At 44.4% G+C, this 19676-nt stretch overlaps 3 protein-coding genes across 8 annotated transcripts in view; 1 reads left to right on the forward strand and 2 right to left on the reverse strand.

Moving 5' to 3' along the window:
• Positions 1 to 20: 20 nt before the first annotated feature.
• Positions 21 to 13890, forward strand: ARHGEF39 (Rho guanine nucleotide exchange factor 39; the record flags this gene model as incomplete). 5 transcript variants are annotated; one of them, XM_080572752.1, is made up of 10 exons in its annotated part: positions 21 to 33; positions 2778 to 2937; positions 3558 to 3652; positions 4059 to 4179; positions 5203 to 5321; positions 6935 to 7005; positions 7409 to 7537; positions 10999 to 11228; positions 12030 to 12118; positions 12316 to 13890. In XM_080572752.1, exons 2-10 carry the CDS (start codon positions 2791 to 2793, stop codon positions 12329 to 12331), a joined length of 1017 nt encoding a protein of 338 aa, XP_080428878.1. In that variant the 5' UTR covers positions 21 to 33; positions 2778 to 2790. The 5 variants fall into 5 exon arrangements, with proteins under 5 accessions (XP_080428878.1, XP_080428877.1, XP_080428875.1 ...); XM_080572751.1 differs by lacking the exon at positions 21 to 33 and adding an exon at positions 83 to 577; XM_080572748.1 differs by lacking the exon at positions 21 to 33 and adding an exon at positions 601 to 743.
• An 85-nt stretch (positions 13891 to 13975) lies between these two features.
• On the reverse strand, positions 13976 to 15035 carry MRPL17 (mitochondrial ribosomal protein L17). Its single transcript, XM_080572753.1, has 3 exons — positions 14815 to 15035; positions 14671 to 14739; positions 13976 to 14557 (listed from the first exon to the last, which is right to left on the reverse strand). Exons 1-3 carry the CDS (start codon positions 14986 to 14988, stop codon positions 14285 to 14287), a joined length of 516 nt encoding a protein of 171 aa, XP_080428879.1. The 5' UTR covers positions 14989 to 15035; the 3' UTR covers positions 13976 to 14284.
• A 470-nt stretch (positions 15036 to 15505) lies between these two features.
• Positions 15506 to 19676, reverse strand: part of CCBE1 (collagen and calcium binding EGF domains 1) — a 95795-nt gene continuing 91624 nt past the window's right edge. For both annotated transcript variants that reach the window (XM_080572738.1, XM_080572737.1), the window contains exon 11: positions 15506 to 19206. In XM_080572738.1, the coding sequence (XP_080428864.1) occupies positions 19187 to 19206 (20 nt within the window). In that variant the 3' untranslated portion in view covers positions 15506 to 19186. The remainder of the gene's footprint in view (positions 19207 to 19676) is intronic.

Consider the following 19676-nt stretch of genomic DNA (forward strand, 5'->3'; position numbering starts at 1 on the left):
ATTTGAACGCGGGGCGGCGGCTGTGGGGCCGCGGTAGGTAACGGGTGGCAGCGCCGCGTGAGGCGAGGGGGGACGGGGGCCGGCATCAGGCGGCCGCGGGGTCTCGCTGAGGGGATGGGGGCGCCGAGGGCCCCCGGGGGTGCTGTGGGGAGAGCCCGAGGGTGTGTGGGGTGAGCCCCCGGGGGTCTGTGGGGCGAGCTGGGGGGACAAAAGTGTCCCCCCCCAGCCAGCCTGAGGGGCTGGGGAGGGCTCTGTCAGCCCTCGGCTGACAGCAGCTCGGCTGTAAGATCGCCCTGCCCTGGTGTCAAAATGGGGGCTTCAGCTCCAAACTGAGAGCAGAAGGAGAGTGGAGATAAGAGTAACCTGTGCTGCCACGCTGGGGGCATGCCCAGGGCTGTTAGTCTGCAGAAAGTGATGAAGGTGCGGGGTGGTGGGGCTGGAGAAGCGCAAGGCTTCTTCAAGAGGGTGCCTTCCCGCAGCCTCTTCCAGTCTTGCGGAGTTGTCCTTCTTGGGGAGCAGAAGGAAGGAGGTGACCACGAGCAGGTCAAAACCTGTGAAAATAGAGAGCTGGAGGAGGGTGAGGAATCCTTGGGTGCCACAAAGGTGTCTGAGGGTGTGGAGCAACGCGCCCTTGGGTGCCCTGAAGGTGTCTGAGATGGACACTGCCCAGTGGTAGTGGGCATGTGGCAGGGCGAAGGCTCGAGCATCTCACCCTGGCGGTGCCCTGGCTGGGCCAGGAAGAGGTTGGTAGCACAGTCCTGCAGCTTCCCACGCCCTTGGAGGGAGGGAGTCCAGATACAAAGGGGCTCTGTAAGAGGTTCCGGAGCGGCCTGAGGAGGGGCTGCATGCAGGCACGAGCTCACTGTGATCTACAGAAGGAGTCTAAATTAAGGGATCCTGTGAGCTGCATGAGGAATGCTCTGCTCTGCAGCTCGTGGGCCTTGCAATTAGTCCTAATTGCAAGATGGTCTGCCAGGACTCCTCAATCTTTTTCAGAGGTTAAAAAACAAAACAGCAACAACAACAAAAAAAAAACCCACAGGTTTCTAGCTGGTGGAGATGCAGCAGTAAGGAAATGGTGCTTGTGGAGCACAAGCACCTGGGAACGTCACTGTCCTTGGAGACAGGATGCAAGGACCTTGTGGCCCATGCATCTGACCCACTAGGCTGCTAACACTTCAGAGAAATATAGAGTGGCTAGTGTGAGATAACAAAGAGAGATTTGTTTTGAGGATGTTATAAATAGTAAAGTTAGAAACGTCACTGATTGTTAGCAGAGCATCATGAAGTAGTTAATTCTATAAAAAAGCTATTCAATAGTTTCTATTCTGAGTTTGAGAAGAAAGAAGCAAGCTGATGTGCTTAGATTACTTGTATGTGAAGTATTTTCTAGTCTACGCGGAGGTTCCAGACAACTCTCACCCAATAGACTTGAAAGAGTCGGAATTTAATATATTAAAGTTGAGAGATGGTCAAGCGTGGTGTGGATTTGTTTCTTTTTTGTTTCTTTTTTTTAAGGAAGTGGGCTGCAAAAGGTAAACACTTCACAGTCGGGACTGCAATTTACACTAGCTAAAAATACTCTTTGAATGGTAGCATCTTAGCCTGTTTTTTTTGTGAGTACTTTGCAGCGGCCTGCTAATGCTAAGCTGTAGCTTAGTGCTATCTCTCCGGCTACTAGCAGTGTCTGGTCTTGACAAAGACCTGGCCACAGATAGGCTTGTGGTTGTTTTCTGAACAAATGTGAGAATAAACCTCTGGAGAAATTCTTGCTACTATAAAATATTGCATGTCCCTCAGCTATCTGGACTTTTGCGAACATATTAAATGAGACTCCATACCGTTTTTGTGCAAAACTTTTGTTTTATTGATTCAGGTATCTGAAGTGTCACTGGAAGACTGTATTTGACAGATTCACTTCTCACAGACAACTTACCTTTCTGTGCTAGTGCAGCTTGAATGTGTGTGAGCCTGAACTCTTGTGAAGGTAGCTCAATACAGGGAGGCAAACTTCCTCAGAAACCACAGACTTCATGCTGTGGTAAGTGTGCAACAGGCTGCTCTGCCTTTTCATCAAAAGAAAGAGGAAGATTTAAGCAATGCTCTGGTAGTGCATGCTTCTTTCTCTGAGAGAGGGTGATAAAAGAAGCTGTTTCTCTGTTTAATGTAGCTGCGATACTCTTGCAGAAGAGAAGAGCAGCAGCGAAGCCAGTTGTGGATGGTGTGATTCACAGCAGATGCTAATCTCTGAAACCACAAACTGCTGTTGGAAAATAACAATGCAAGCCACTCACTTTTTGGGGGATCCTCCAGGGGAAAATGAACAAGAGTGTGCTTTCACTCTACACTCCCCCCTTTCTGTGCTTTCCCTCCATTTCTCCTCCTCCCCCAACAAACATTTTAGGGCTGTTTTCTGCTCCTATGCACAGTACATCTTCCACCCACCAACTTCCGTGGGTTTATTGAGAATTTCACATGAAGAGTTGGATGAAGCACAGGAAGCAGTGGCTTGTGGGTGAGGAAAGCGGGTGGAATTGTACTACTTATCTTGCTTTTGCAGTCTGGTCTGACTGTCACTGTTCCTCTGGTTGATGGGGGCTGCTGTAGCACAAATAGAAATGTACAAGGAAACTGTTAATGGCTGTTACTGGTAACTGGCTTCCCTCCTTCCACAGTAAAGCACAGAGCTCAGAATCCTACCCTATGGCCTAGGTTGCATGTTTGTTGTGTGTCCATCTCTCTTGGCTCTCAGGAGTGGTTATCTTTCTGTTTATCAGCTCTGAGACTACCATGAGTGGCTCACCCCTGCTACTTATGGCTGGAGCAAACACTGTGGAAGAGCAGAGGGCTCGCTGGGAGAGAAAACGCAGCCGGACAGCCAAGGAGCTGCTGGAAACTGAGCACAAATACCTTGAGCAGCTGGATTTGGTGGTCACAGTGAGTATCTGGGCCTTTCTGATATGTGGGTACCTTCAGACAGCACATACGTATTTCTGGTGTCATAGGGAAGGGTCACAGAGCGGGACTTTGATGCATCTCTACAGCAAGGGACAAGTCCCAGCTCTTCACATTTTCACATTGCTGAGGCTGAAAGGTGGTGGTTTTTTTTTTTTTTTCCCTCTGTCTTTTACTTCCTCTGCAACATCAGATAGCTTGTGTTTTCCATCCCCTTGGCTTTGGTCCTTACCCAGTCACACGTTTTTAAGTTTTGATTGTACAGGGGACTTGGCTTAAGATGCCTGCGATGTATGAAACATAGGAGCACAGCGGAGACAAAGATAGATTACAAACCAGGTGGTTAAAAACAGCTGCATCTAGGAATACTGAAATAGACTCAGTCAATGTAGTGCTGCTCCATGTGTTTACAGTTATGGTCAAAGTTAACAAGATGGCTTACATCTGGTGATAGGAATTTTAGGTGGGTGCCCATGATACCTGATATCCTTTGGAGCTCGAGAGGCTAGGCTGCAACTTCTTTCTTCCGCAGTGTGCTAAGAATGACCTTTGAGTGACCTGTGAATCTTAGCTGTTTGAAATTCTCTCTCTTTCCTTCGTAGTTCTTTGTGACAATTTTAAAGGCCAAAGGGACGCTTAAAACTGCTGTAATTGAAACCATATTTGGACCCCTGGAATCCATATATTCGGCCAGCCAGTAAGTGAACAGTCTGATGCAATTACTCTTGTAATGATATGGAGAGAATGAGAAAGTAAGACTTCAGGGAATAAAGCTAGCATCTTGTGAGACAGGCATTCGCTTCTAACACTGCAAGCCTTGCTGGCACTTGCAGAAATACACAGGAAACTGCTGATCTGTATCCACTTATCTGGATACCCCACTGTTCTCTGGGTAGTGGTTTAAACGCAGTAAGACTGCTGTATGGTATTTTTACAGGTTGTTTTCTGTAGCTCACTCTGGCCACTAAGCAGATATTCTGAACAAACTGGATGTGAGGTGGAGACTGACAAATGAAGGCCAGCATAGGAGTGGACCAAAGGGAGCTGGGAAAATTGTATCAATAATGTACCCATGCCTACCTATCTTTCTTCCTTGTGCACAGGGTTCTGTCGCTTCACCTGGAGAGAGGAAATTTAGGGCTGGGATTGGAAAATTTCTGTCAGAAATTGGAGCTTTATGGCCACTATGCTGAGAACTTGGAACAGGCAAATAAAACCTTGAAGGTAAATATCTCCTTTACTCTTCCTGATTTCTCTTCCGTTTCTCAATTCTTTGAAACAACTACATCCTTCCCTTTTACTTAATTATGTGTCCGGAGTGGTCAGTTGTCTTTCTTTTTCCGGGCTGCTGCTGTTCTCTCAGTCTTTTAGCCATAATAGAGTAGTGAGAACCTCTCTCTTTATATAGAGCTTCAAATTTTTGGAGCATGTTTCGTGTGTGAGTGTGCGTTTACACACACTAAGCAGAGCTTTCTCAAAGAGTTCTGTTTAAATTCCCACTCTTCCCTGGCTGGCAAGCCTGGAGAGTTTGCAGTGGTAACACTATGGGACAGTGGTCTCGTTCTGGAGAGTTATCAGGTCTCCCAGTATTTCCCACTACCACCAAGTGTATCATAATGGTGGGATTTCCTTTTTTCTTCCCATTTTTTTTTCTACAGCAGATGAAATTGTTTTCCCTCCCACTTACCTTTCCACATATAGTCTATCTCCCAAGAAATTTCAGAAAGATGTATCTTTATTTCAAAGTCCTGAAAGCTGTATCTGGAGTTTAAACCACCTGACTTGAGGTTCTTGTCAGTGCATGTTTCCAGCTGCAGGGTGTACTAGGATATTTCTGTTCTGTTCTGCTTGTAAGCATACATACTCACATCCCAAGATAAAAGAAGCCATTTTGGATACTTGTCTTTAAGTGATAAGAGTGTGGGACTGTAGTGCTTTGTCTTGAAATGAATGGCAAAAGCCACAAGTGGGCTTGTTTTTCTCCTGAGTAAACCTTTCTTGTTCTTTCTTTCCATATGCTGAGTATACTAGTTTTATACTTCTGTGCATATATGAAGAGGGGATATAATTTAAATTACCCATTGGGAAATGGTTGTTAGAAAAAAGGAAATGGCTTGTCCATGGCCACAAAACCTTGTTGATGCTTGTGCTTAGTACTGAGGTTCTGTTTTCTAAGCTCTAGTGCAAACTAGAATGCATGTTTATTCCTGTACTCTCAAAGCAATATACCTTTTCTGCTGCACACAGGAGCAGTTGAGGAGAAATAAGTCATTTCGACGCTTTAAGAAGCTCCAAGAGACTCGACCTCAGTTTCAAGGAAAGAAGCTAGAGGATTTGCTTCCTTTGCCTCTGCAGAGGTTGCACCAGTAAGCAAGTAATTCAAGGTGTTAGTATGAGAAGGGAAAAAGGCAGATAATAGTATGTTGTTAATAGCATATATCTCCAAATTGGAGCATATAGATTGCAGTGAAACAGTCCTGAAGATGTGCTTGTAAAGTGGAATCAGTGTATGTGGATGGAAAATGATGCAGAGAGGTAGCTGTGTTTAGCTCTGGCTCTTAAGCTCGTAAGATCTTCAACTAGTTCTCAGGTAGAATTCAAGTGAAGGCTGTCTGGCATCTCAATAAGTGACTGAAGTTGGGACCTAAACAAAAGCAGGTTGTCTGAAGCGCTGCAGAAGTGCTGCTTTCAGCTAGAGAAGGTCTTGCTTTGCTTTTGTGCACATTGCTGATGTGGAGCATTGTGACTCTTCTTGTGGATGGTTGATTTTAGAGAGAGATAAGATTAATGAAGTCAGGGGAACTTACCCCCATGTATGGTTATCGGGTCTGACTGCATGCTTTCCTCATATTTGGTGCATGTCACAGCTGTCTGAGCCTGGACAGATCCAGTCTGGATTGCTGCATTCTGCTTGAAGCGTCCTTTGAAGAGGCAGGCTGACTGCATGAGGAGAGTGCTGCATGCACTCAGTGGCTACCTTTTTTGGGGAGGGTATGAGGGTAATACAGAGCCTGGGTAGTTTGTTGGGAACCCGGATGCTGCTGCTGTAAGTCAAGTAACTGCTCTCTAATCATGGCCTTATTCGTGCTAAAGCACCATTAAGAGATTGAGAGCCTTGCTTCTTTGAAAATAACTGGGGATGAGCATAGTGCAGTTTTTCAGATAGCTTTATTCAATGTTTTTAATCAGCTTGGCAGATACAAATGTAAGCTCTCTTTATTACTGTAATTCTTTGGATCATTCCTTTGAATACATAAAACAGCAGTATATTTGTTGCTATCCAACGGTTTGGAAAAATGGTGGCTTTTTAACAGAAGGTTTAATTTTTTTCATTAATTAGCTCTTTCATATTCAAGTTTCATCAGAACTCTGTTACGTATACTGCGGGTCATAAGACTTCTGCCATTTTATGCATCTGTTCCATGTGGTATTTCTTCTGTCATTTCAGACTGAAAATAGTTTTGCTTTATTGGGAGAAAGCATTTGCAGAGATCTGATCCTTTCTGGTAACGACTGGAGAGGAAAAAATAAAAAAGGCGTCTCCCGGTAGTTATTGAAATGCCTTTATTTTCTTGTGTGGGCAGAGAACATATGGTATGAATGCTTCCATTCAGACAAAAAAAAAAAAAAACACACCACACAATAGTTCAAAGAGTTCAATTTGTCTTTTACTGAAGACGTTATGTGAATGTTGAAGTCTTCTAGAGTCTCATGAACTTAAGGAATATGTGAGGTTGTTCTTACCAGCTCCCCAGGAAATGCCAAAGGCTTGCAAATGTATAAAATATGTGGTATAATATAATTGACAAATCTGAAGATAAAATGAATGTGATCAAAGAAATGTTAGCAAAAGCTGCTTGGTTACACTTAAAGGTGTGTACTGGATTTCCTGATGGAGTATTTGTCATTTTGTCACTAATAGGAGATGCTGCTGTTCCTGGTGTGTCTTTGTGAAATGAAACTGCTCTTTCTCTCTCAGGTACAAGCATTTCCTCAGAGACCTGCTGGAGAACACCAGCCCAGACAGTGCTGAGTACCAGAAACTTGCAAGTATGATTTTGTCTGTAAATGCTACTGCTTTAATTTCTCCAGTGAATGCTGGCATTTTGATCAGTGTTAGCTTCCTTGCTGGCACTTCAATTTGCATATTTTTTCTGTTTCTACAGGAAGAAAAATCTTTATCTATCGGGGTTTCTAGTGCATTACTATTTTCCTTCACCATCTTGCTCAAAAGATACCCCTGAGAACACAGAGGGAATAGCAATGTAGAGTGACTGATTCGGAAACTTATTGGATTGGTCATCTATTGCAATCTCTTGCTGAAATTAATGAATAAACTTGTTAATTGATACTTGTTCTAAAAGATTTGCTTCCTATTTTCATCTTATCTTTTCACGGCGAGTTAGATGAGCAGTAGTGCATGCTCATTTGTGATAACCTGCTGTTGTTTCAGAGACTGTGAAATCTGCTTCTGAGGTGTCTCAATGGGTCCAGGACATTGTTCGTAAGAGAGAGAACTCACTGCAGCTACTTCGTGTTCAGAAGCTCCTCAAAGGACAGAAGACCCAGGTGTTGACTCCAGGTGGGTCTTATAGACATCTCTGCTTTCCTTCTGCTCAGCTAAGTTAACTGGAGATAGGCTTGCCTTCATCTCAGCTGAAATAACTGGAGATAGGCTTGCCTTCATCTGGCGGTAGGCTTGCCTTCATCTCAGTTCCTGAGGAATATGTTGTTTTTGGTTTTGTTTTAATTTTGAGTTGCGAATTCCCTAGACTTCTGCTCACACCCTATACATGAAAGGAAACATCTCTTACCAAAAGGGTTAAGCCGTGGCAGAAATCAGAGTATTTGTGCTGATAGTTGAGATATATAAAGTCACAGTCATTGGCATGTCAGTTCATCTGATTGGATAATGAGGTTTCTTTAGGATCTCCTATTTGACTGGGTACTCTCCAAGCCCAGAGCATCCTCAACCTCGTGAATTTTAACAAGGTCAAGTGCACGGTCCCGCACTTGGGTCAGGGCAATCCCAAGCACAAACACAGTCTGGTAGGAGAATGCATTGAGAACAGCTCCAAGGAAAAGGACTTGGGTGTGTTGGTTGTTGAGAAGCTGGACATAAGCTGTCAATGTGCACTTGCAGCCCAGCAAGCCAACCGTGTCCTGGGCTGCACCAAAAGCAGCATGGGCAGCAGGGTGAGGGAGAGGATTGTCCCCCTCTGCTCTGCTCTCGTGGGACCCCACCTGGAGCCCTGCACCCAGTTCTGGGACCCCCAGCACAAGAAGGACACGGAGCTGTTGGAGCAGATCCAGAGGCCACGAGGATGCTCAGAGGGCTGGAGCACCTCTGCTGTGGGGATGGGCTGAGGGAGCTGGGGGTGTTCAGCCTGGAGGAGAGAAGGCTCCGGGGAAACCTTACAGCGGCCTGCCAGTGCCTAAAGGGGGGTGCAGGACAGCTGGGGGGGGACTCTTTGTCAGGGGGTTGGGTGATAGGACAAGGGGGAATGGCTTTAAACTAAAAGACAGTAGGTCTAGATTAGATGTTAGGAGGAAATTCTTTACTCAGAGGGCAGTGAGACACTGGCACAGGCTGCCCAGAGAAGCTGTGGCTGCCCCATCCCTGGCAGTGCTCGAGGCCAGGCTGGGTGGGGCTTTGGGCAACCTGGGCTGGTGGGAGGTGCTCCAAGCTACATACGAACATTATGAGAAATACGTCTGGTCTGGACAGTTACGAAATGGCCACTTTAGGCTTCACCCATGCCTGCACACCCTCAATAAACACAGCTGTTGCAGAGGTCATCTAGAAACAATGCGGCAATTGGAGCACTGAAGTCATGGTGTGTAAAGGTTTCTAAGATGCACCTCCAGGTATCTGTGAATTTGGTTGTACTTTTTACTTTCTACATGTGGATTTTGGGGTGAAAGTAGAAAAAAAGGCTATCACAGATTATCATTCTTCAAGATGTTAAGTCAATACACAAATTGATTTACAATTCTGTTTCTAGTTCTGCTTAGAATCCTTTTGGTGATGCTAGCTGAAAGAGAGCTAACACAGGTGTGCTCTGCTTATACTAAGCATCGTGCGTGTGTGGGGGTGCCTGGACACATCCGGATAGTACATAAGTAAAAACGTAAATCAATTATCTTGGGTAACAGAATTAATAAGATAAGCCCAAGGGAAAAACAAATGCAAAAAACAGTATAGCTAGACCAGAAATGGACATTGCTAGAAAGCTTAAGATCTACTTTTTTTGTCTCCATATATTCTGAGAGATGTACTAAAACTAATACTAAGGGTCTATAGACAACTTACCATTATCTAGGACAGAGAACTGTGATTGTTATGTTTTCCATTAGCTGGAGTAAAATAGGTGCGTTTGGGAATGGGGGAGGAGAGGAGTTGTCAGAGGCAACTGGGTATTGCTAGTTTTGAGCCAGCTCAACAACTTCCCTTTTGCAGAAACAAACTAGCTTTTACAGAACTTTGAAGATTGCATCCTATTACTAGGAGGGAAGAGATGAAAAATCAAAACGCTTGTTTGGAGTTTTGGAGTCAGGTATCACTGAGGTCTGATGCTCCCAATGTAAGGAGACCCTGCTCTTCTTGCTGCCTTCCATACGTAGGGCAAAAACTATCTTAACTAGAATCACCTTTTAACATAGCACACTGTTCTGCCATCCCTAGCTTCCCTAGGGATGCTTCCATGCCCTTCTTTCACAAGAATTTTCTAAACTATGTGTCCCAGGGAATCCTGAAAGTGGATCCATATCCCAAGACTTCCAGGACAGTCCAGCTCAATCTGTATGGTAGCAAATTTGATCACAGTTTACTTAGTCTGAAGGAAACGGTTCCCAGTCCCACACTGCTTACTCCTTCCTTCCATTTGTTTTTTAAATTTGGACTGATCCCTTCACCTCACTTTCCTCTCCCTCAGTTTCTTTTTCAGGTAAGAGACATAGTTCCTGCGGAGTAAGCGAAGCAGCAATTCACTTGCCTCTATATTTTGTAACTGTAGCATACTCAGATATGACAATCCATACTTAAAATTGTGCAGTTCTGTGAAATGTACTTACTAGCTCAGCTAGATGCTATGGCACAAAAAAATGGCTGAAGTTTTCTGGGAAGTGTTTCCCAGACCAGGTGATACCATATTCTGGCTTTGAATTTTTATAGATTATCTTCTTACTAGCAGGTGTCTTTGTGATTCCGGTGAATTGATGGCCATTTGTACAATAATCCTTGGGGTTGGAGGCATTGCTTTAATTACTCCATTTTGTGTAGATGCCATTTTCTTTTATTACCACCTACATCTAGGTTTTTCATTATTTTTTTAAGCATTTTCCTGCTGATTTCTCTACCTTTTAATTCATTGCAGGTCATTTCATGGGTAGGTGACACTGGACCCTATTCTATAAGAGAAGGTTAATAAGGTTGCCTATTCAAGCCTTCCATTTAATACCCTTTTTTGTCTCTGCTTTGCTGTCTGTCGTTACAGCAATCTCCATTCTGTAATTTGTTTACTACAGAACTGTATATAGTTAGATGATCTTTGAAATGATTTTTTTTAATTAGCATGCGCAAGCAAACAAAACTGGGGAAGAATAATAAATGTTCAAAGTTTAGGTTAACTTCTGTTTTGCTGTTAATGACAAGCAATTGGGTGACACCATTTAAGGCTGTTCATGGTATGTTTTCCAACAGTTTATGTTAACTTAAAGGTATGCATACCATTTTGAAAACATGAGTGTTTTTTTGTTTCTCTTTGAACAGATCTGCGTATAATAGTATCCTCTTAATTGACATACTAGCTTTATAAGAACTCTAGTCTGTTCCTTGTATATTAAAAGTTTTGGGTGATCACTGCTTGTCGTGGGTGCTGATGAGCAGGTTCCAGTTGACGCTTAGCGCCTTCTGGTGGCTGGAATGGATATAGAGCCTGGTAGCCTCAGGGTAACTCATTGTATTCTTTTTTTGTAGTATTACATCCTTTTTTTGTGCCAATGATTGTCTGACAACTGTCTTTATTTTCCTTCCATGCTTAGGGCGCTGGTATATCCGAGAAGGCTGGCTTTTGGTGGTGCCTTCCAAGGGAGAAGAACTGAAGCGCAGGATGTTCTTCCTTTTTTCTGATATTTTTGTTGCAACAAAACCCTGCCACCCACTCCACCTGCTAAACTCGAACAAATTTGCGTGCACGGCTGTCTACCCACTTCACCAGTGCGTGGTGGATAAAGTGTTTGGCCACACACAGAGCCAGGGAGGGCTCCTCAGTGTAAGTATTCCTGGCAGCAGCATCAGGGGGTCAGACTTGCAAAGCAAGTCTCTAGCTGTCTCGGCAGCAGCAGGACTGAGACGACAAGTGGTGACAATGGTAAATGCAAAGAGCTAGTCCGAGTTAGGGCAACTCTTCTCTTTTTTGGGTGATGTAGGCTGTCCTTTTCCCTTCGGTGTGGGCCTTCTGAGCACTGTGTATGGGCTGCTGCTTGTTCCACATGGGTCATGCGAGGAGGGTGTGATCAGAACATGTTTTGGGGATAGCCCTACAGCCACATGATGAGCAATACACAGCATTAGTGATCGTGGAATGAGCTTACAGGAAATCCCGAAGAACAGAGAAAACAGAGGTGGTGGTATTATCACAATGGACATTGCTCGTGCATCCGACTCCCTGGGGGCTGCAGGGTCTCTGAGACTAACGCCATTGGTGGGGATTTCAAGTTCAGGTCTTTCCAGGTTGCAGCACGTGGGGGGCTGCGTTGGCTCATTCCTTGCAAGCCATGGAAAAGAACTCGGTTAAACTGTGAATTTGCATTGGTGGTAGTGGAAGGACCTCTAGAGGCAGCTTGGAATAAGGCAGAAAAATGGATGGACAGCATATGCGGAGTGGCATTGCTGACTTCCAAACACCTCATTAAGTCAAAGCACGCTGACATTTGTAGCTGGACATCTGGCACTTGCTCTGTACCATCTGGACCCTGGCTTCCTCCAGTATCAATGCTAAACTTCCCTAACTACTGACAAAAAATGGCAGAAATCAGCATCCAGGCACAAGTCAATTCTGTTTGTCTTTCAGCTTTCCTTCCCACACAAGACACTGTTGTTGATGTCCGGCGACCAGCAAGATATTAATGACTGGTATCAGAGTCTCAAAGCTGCAGTCAGGTAGGCCTTTATCTTCCAGAGGTGGAGAGGAAGTGGGGGTAGAACAGTCCTATGGACAATCATATGGACACGGGTATTTTCATCAGTTCTGTGGTTATAAGGCTGATAGAGGAGACCTGGCTGACAGCCAGGAGGCAAGGGAATAATAACGGACCTCATATATTAACAGTGTACTTTCCCTTCATTTTTCTCAACAGGCGTCTGAAAGCCTGACCCATCTGAGAACAAACTGGCAGGACAACCATCCCTCTTGATAGAAAGCTACATAATTTTAGGACATGGTCAAGGACATAATAGTAGGAGAGTTGCATTTAGAGGGACTACACACCAAGCCTGTGAAATTATGCTTTGTCAGCTGATATGGCAAAAAAACGTGTATATACATTCAGAATTTGTGTATTAAGAATCTGTATTAAGCCTTTCCCCCAATTTAGCTTAGAAGCTTCTAGCTTTCCTGTACTTTTTCTCCTGATGTTTAACTTAAGGACAACTAGAAAAAACCTTGATTTGCCTTCCCTCATTAAATGTTTTTTTTATCTACCTGTCTTTCTAAATCAGCATTTTCACACTTGTATGTTTACTTTCTCTTACTTCTGGCTCATAAGTCCTTTGATCAGAAAGGGTGTTTTGGCTAACAATAACACAGGCATAACACAGTACTTCTCCTAGTGCTACAGGGCCACAGAATCTTCCTCCCCTGACATATTTTTAATCATACCCTTCAGTTTTCAACCAAAATAGTTTGAAAGTTATTGCCCTTCTTTCTCTAAGAAAGTGACAGGTGAGCAGATCAAGGGAAAACAGTTCAGTGCTTAAAATCCTACTTCTGTTTCTCATCAATCCTATGCAAAAGTTAATCTACTGAACTAACTGAAATGAAGTAATAGGTAACATAGTCTGATGCTTACCAACCAGGGTTCACATTTCTAATCTGAATCCAAAGAGACTACACAGGTGAAACGCTATCCTTTGCCTTCAAAGTATGCAGTACCTTTATCACACCAAAACTGCATTGAAATGCCCAGGCAGCACCTCTGCTCCTAAAGCACTCTGGAAATTTGCACAGGGCTACAGTTATCATTTTGGGGCATCAGATTGCAGGTAATGCACTCAAGTTCTTTACTAAGAGGAAAGACCACCTGACAGCAGCACTAGGCTATTATTCTCAAGAATTAAGTATTGAAGCCTCAACATGGACTTCTAATAATGTAGAAGTTATGCAGCAACAGCAGTTGGTTCATATTGTCCATTAAGGATAAAGTACCTGTTTGAACAAGACCGTAGGTCATCAACTGCGAGCAGTGCAATTGCACTCCTTACAGTTGATGACCTGTCTTGTTCAGTCTCTGGAAAAATGTATTTTTTTTTTACACTCATAAGCTGCAGCTACAACTGTCAAGTACGAATCAAAGGTAAAGCCAGCACTTTAAGTTTCATATCTGCATTTGCATTATTCTCTGAAGAAGTTCTGCCACTATCTCTTTTTTGCTCTAAGAGAACAATACAGAGATTTCTTGCAACTCTGTAGCTGAGGTGTCTTACCAAGCTCAAGAGTATCAACTTATTCCTGTCCATGTTGCCAGCCTTATAACCCAAGTCTCATTGGTACTGCTGCTTTTAAAACTTGTTTCAGTGGTACCATCCTAATTTGTGTTCAGCTCTGCTGCAACAGTACAACCAGGCTGATTTTTCACTGTATTTGCAGCCCTGAAGGCCTGCACACTGGCTTCTAGAGAACTTCAGTTCTATCACAGCGGAGACACTATCCCAGTGTGTAGGACCAGAAGATGTAATAAACTCAGTTTTGGGGGAAGATTAATGCATGTGCAGAGGAATATAATTCAAATAAAAGCAAACTCACTTTCTAAATAGTTTATTTACACAGCGAATATCAATCATTAGGGCTCCCAGCTTGATTTCCTTCTCTTGCTGAGTATGCAAGCACAGGAAGGGGCAAGTAAACCTCAAGCTTGTGCTGCTGTTGTGACAATTTAAGGCTAGGAATAAGCCCTGCGACCTCTTGGGACATCTTTTGATCCCGTGCTTCAGAAGAGCACTGAGGCATCTCCTCCCAGAGGGCAAACCCACTGCACAGTGCGCGGGCAGCTTATGGCAAACCCCATCCCCGTAAATCTGTGGGATGCCCCTTGGGGCACAGGGGGCTGCCTACAGCGGCGTGCCCTCGGGCAGCCGCGGGGCTGCCTCCCGCCGGCTGTCCTCCCTGTACCCCTTCAGCAGCTGGTTGAGCAGCGTCTTCTCGCTGTCGCGGCGCGGGCGGATGAGCGGCGGGTAGGGGTTCCCCTTCAGCTCGATGACTGCCATCTTGGCGCGGTCCGTGCCGTCCCGGCTGGGGATCTGCAGCAGGCGGGTGTAGCTGCCGGGGTGAGGCTGGAAGCGGGGCGCCAGCACCTTGAACAGCTTGTGGATGAGGTCCTTCTCCTGCGGGGAGGCACGTTCAGCTCTGGGACTGGGGGGGGACACAGAAGGGACCGGGGGGGACACGAAGAGGATGAGGGGAACGGGGGGGGAAGGGGATGAAGGGGGGTGCCTACCGTCAGCCAGAAATTCGCCATGCGCATGGCTCGCTCGTCAGTGTCCCCCCGCTTGGCGTAGTCGATGAGCTGAGGGGAAGCAGCGCCCGTTATCGCCCGGTAACGCCCGGTGTGTGCCCCCCCAGCCCCGTCCCGTCCCCTCACCCGCTCGGCGTAGCCCCGCATCTCGTCGGCGCGCGCCCAGGGCGCCTCGAGCCGCTCGTGCCGCACCAGCGCCGTCACCAGGTTGCGCAGCAGGTCGACGCGGGACCGGGGGCCCGACCCCAGGCGCCGGTACAGGCGCCCGTGAGAGATCGCCGCCGCCACCGACAGCCGCATCCCGCCCGCCTCGCCGTCGCGCCCCTGTGACGGGTTAGCGGTGCGCGCCTAAAGCGGTAATGGCGCCCCTATGGGGGCGGGGGGGAAGGCCGCGCGAGGCATGCCGGGAGTTGTAGTTCCGCGCCCCCCCGCCGCCATTTTCCGTCGCCGCCTGTGAGGCAACGGGGGCGCCGCCTCCCGTCCCAGCCCGCGGGGGTGGGCTCTGAGGGGAGGAAGGGGAGCGGCCGCGTTGCCTGCTCCGCTTGGCGGCGCCCGCGGCCCTCACAGGACCGAGCTGGGAGGCAGAGGCCGTGCACAGCGCTCACGTTTATCCCCCTTTTCCCCATTTCCACACACACAAACCCACCCTATCCTGCAGTACCTCATGCCCCCTTATCCCTGCTCGTGGCCGGCTCTACAGGCCAGCTCCAAAACAGATCCTAAACTGCAGCTTCATAATTCCTCCCACTCATTTCTTCCACCCAACGTTTTCGTCCGCAAGCGAAAGGATGTGTAACAAAAGCAACTACCAACAGCATAAGAAAAAATAGCTTTGTTGTTACGAATACATCATAAAATCACAATCATTTTATACATATTTTAGTATTTCATATATAAATAAAATGGCCTGTATGGTTATTGGAATGTGTAATAGGAACAAACATACGGATTTTAATGTGAAATTAACAAATTCTTGGACCCCACCTCATCTTTTGTTGCTTCTCTGGGGCTTAACATATTAACTCTGAAATACTTCTCGGAAGAACGTTACTCAAGCTGTGATGCCAACAATAACTCCAGGGATTATTGTAATTCCATTTACAATCACTTTTCCAATCCTTTTCCTGGTTTACCCTGACCATATAGCAATTTCTGTGTGTCAGTATTTCAGCTTTGCAAGAAAGACTAATCCTGTATGTACCTGGCACAGTGTTGAAAGAACATTTTCCAAGCTTTATGATTCTGTTAAACTTATTAACAACCAGTATTTTCCCATCACTACACACTCTTGCAAATGTTTCCATTAAATATATTTCCAATATTAATAAAATAACAAACTCTTTATTATCCTTCTGCTTATAACTTGATGTCTTAACATCAAAATAATATTTCTTTCTAATAAAATTATACATAGTATTTATATGAAAAAAAGTTGTCATGTGCATGAGCCTAGTAAAGACTAGACATGTAGATGTTTCTACATTCTTATTTTGGATTCTTGGGTAGTTATTTTTGGAGCCACAGAGTAATAAATAATTTACAAGGTAATGACTTCCCTCTCTCTGGTAACCAGGCTCAAAATTGGAAACGACTCCTCTGGTCTGGCTTTATAAAACTTTGGGTATGCTGAAGAAATCATCATTTTTTTCTATCTGAATGTCTGTGTGTATTTCTCTAGAAATTGTAGTGAAATGTTTCTGATACAATATGTTATGAAAGCTATCATACAATTAATGAGAAATAAAATTATAAAAGTCTACACAAAGATCTTAGCCGGATGCAGACAGAAGGCTGAACATTCCCAGATAGCTGTGCTCAGAGGGGCTCTCCCTGCTGGAGGAATTCCTGTGTCTTGTGGGGTGGATTTGGCCTTACCATGTTGTCCTCTCACCGCTGCCGGGACTCAGCCAACAGCACTTTGGGGCAAGGAGTCTGTGGAAAGAGGAGTGTGAAGCACAAGGACAAATTCAAGGAGCTCTTTCCTTCACCTTTTTATGGAGGAAACATGTCTGCTGGAAAACAAAAACAGCTCTGGGCTGTGAAAAAACTTGCAGACTCCAGAAAGGGAAGTTATTGAGCTCATCATTCAAACAGGCATGTAAAAATGCACCCTATTTTATGTTTGCAAGTCTGTAGGACAGCTTCCTGCACTCAGAGTGAGGCATGTATTTTATCTACTTTTCTGATCCACTCTAAGAAGTTCCCTAAATACTTATGCAAAGCAGGATATTGTTGCCTTCCCCTGAATTCAATGGTCAAGCTTTCAATGTAGAAACTTCTCATTTGGTACTTGTGGAAAAGCAGAGTTTAGAACGCAAGTAAGTGCCTTTTTTAGAACACATTTTCCCTGTGGGCACAGGGCAATAAAATGCAGTCCGTATGTAGGAAGCGAGTTGTTTAACTTATCATTTAGTGTCTGATGGTCCAAATAACTGCAGCTGCTAGTTCTGTTGTGGAAATCAACCTGATTCAGCAGGTCATGGGTGGTGGTGGTAAACGCAGCCAAGAGTTACATAATTTGCAAGGATTACAAATACATAATTTGACAAATGTACTTATTGCATATTCATGAACTATATTGTTTATACATAGTTGCCTGTTTAAAATTAAGAAAATAACACATACATGCCTCAGATTGCTGCCTTAGAGATTTTTTTTTTTTCCTTTTTGGTCTGCTCTGTATAAAACCATCCTTCCTTTGGCCACAAGTTCCTTCCCCAAGTCTCACTGATTTCCCCTTTACCTCATTCACAAGATTACTTGGATCTGTAGCTGCTCGGTGAGCTCCTTCCAGAGGAGAAGCCCAAAGATCATAGGGTGAGAGCACTATCATTTTTTCTAAGCTTTACCAGTGACTTAGTCATTGCTTTGTAAATACTGATGTATGTGTAACGTGAAGAGGAATAAAGAACATTAGTGTTCTTAAAGCTAATGCCCTTGCTTGTGGCATACTGATAGTGAGGAGTTGGGAAACAATTACAAGAATTAACATATCCCCTTAAGATAATATACAAAAGATATAAAAGGTCTAGACAGCCAGCTGTTTATACAACATGACCTGTTCTGGTGTGGTAGGGATTACACCAACTATCTTTTGGCCCAGAGAATATGGAAAGGGATCCAAACCTTTCCATATTATCCAAAAAGGGCCTGCTTATATTTTTACTAGTATTTATTTTACTAGAACATGCAAGCCATGGAGAACATGGCAAAATAAGGTTTTCTTTGCATTTGTAACATGGATAGAACCCAGTACTAAACATATGGTAGAAACAGCAGCTACACAGATACAACACTGCAGTTTTGTGCTTAATATTCTCCTTTATCTTCTAAGCATGGCAAAGTCCTCACCAGCTGTGGAAATCCAAGAAAAAAAAAAAAGAAAAAAAAAGAAAAAAAAAGAAAAAAAAAGAAGTTAACATACATCATTCATGAGGTATGGTCTAACTTTGTGCATCCAATTTTCCAGTGTAAAAAACAAGGGTACTCCCTTTTATCCCTCTTCAGAAGTACAGGATCCCATGTGCAGTACCTCAACTTAGCTATGCTCGTACCACTTGAAATGTTTCATCATGTGCACTCCTGCACCTACCACTCCTCCTATACCCAGCCAAATACACTGTAACTCCTGCGTTCCAGTTCTGTGAATGCCTTTTAGAAGGTCACTAGATCCCCTCAAATCATTTCTAGATCAACAAGCAGTATCTTTATATCATTGCTTCATCATGTTTTGTGCCAAAGTGGGGCATAAAGAAGGAGACAATTCACATAAAGCTGACCTCTGCTGTGAAACAGAGATCCACTTTTCACACTCTCCTAAACCCGGGGACACTACCTGGAGACTTGAGTTCAGTGGTATAATTCATTTACATGTATAAAGTAACCGTGTACCTAGGTTTCCATTTCTGATGTCTTTCAGGGATGATGTTCAGCTACTCCCCTACCCCTGCAAAATCTAGGTACTGGGTCATTTGGACACAGAACCAAAGGTAGGCAGATGAGATGCTGTGGTCTGCCCCATTAACTAGTGTATGCCTTAATCCTGCTAGCCCAATACACTGAGAAGGTTTTCCTGATAGTCTAGATACAATGCACGGTGCAGGCTTGACGGTATGGAATTACTGCAAGGAGGCCACCATGAACTGGGAAAGTTACAGTACAGGCAGCATGGTTGGGGAAAAGCAAAGAGAAAACTGAGAAATAATATATATATATATTTTACATTGTCAGTGCATTTTTATAGTGAAGAACTCTAAAGGGGGGTCTATTTGTCAGTAGGCATAGCTAAGGATGGGCTGCCTTCTGTATCCTGGAGTCTCTGGGTGATGTCCGCGGTTTGTAGTCTTCTCCAGATCCAAAATCCACTGTGTCATGATAGTTTGTAAATTCCTGAGGTAATGGAAACTCCTCTGTTGATGAATGAGTCCTGTGTCCGAACACTCTCTCTTGCAGCTCAGCGATGTCATTCCTGATGTCTGCCATCATCAGCAGTAAGAAGTCAAATGAACCTGGTGGGCCCTGCAGCCACAAGGCACGGTCATTAATCACATTCCACTTTACTCTTACAGTTTTCAAACACGTCAATATAACTGCCCTTGCAGGGCTAATTCAGTAAAATACTGCTTCATCATAACTATTGCCAGAAATTAAAGGCCTCTTTTCAAATCAACCTGATCAGGAAACACTTCAAAAGGCAAATGCAGACAGAGCCTGTATTTACTAGATTCTCAGCTCTTTGTTATTTAACAATTCTTTGCTATATCTGCCTCCTGAAAGCGTCTCAACACCTCATGGGAACAGAGGAGAGAAATCTTGGTTCCATGTGTTGCTTCATATTAAAATAATAGAAATGACGTTCTTAAAATAATTAATCTATAATTATTAATATTTATTACATTTATCTGGGGAATGCTGATGTCCGGAAGATAATTTTCAATACATTAACCCCACTGCAGTCGATCTCTTACTAAATTTATTGGTAATTACGA

The sequence above is a fragment of the Anser brachyrhynchus genome (assembly GCF_964034855.1).
Source record: "Anser brachyrhynchus genome assembly, chromosome: Z".
Lineage (NCBI taxonomy): Eukaryota > Metazoa > Chordata > Aves > Anseriformes > Anatidae > Anser > Anser brachyrhynchus.

Bases quoted from the DNA above. Each gene is read 5' to 3' on its own strand.
- MRPL17 (XM_080572753.1), bottom strand. From the start codon at position 14,988: ATGCGGCTGTCGGTGGCGGCGGCGATCTCTCACGGGCGCCTGTACCGG. The intron at 14,740-14,814 runs GTGAGGGGACGG...GCTTCCCCTCAG, and splicing joins TGCGGGGCTACGCCGAGCGG to CTCATCGACTACGCCAAGCG. The intron at 14,558-14,670 runs GTAGGCACCCCC...GCCTCCCCGCAG, and splicing joins TGGCGAATTTCTGGCTGACG to GAGAAGGACCTCATCCACAA.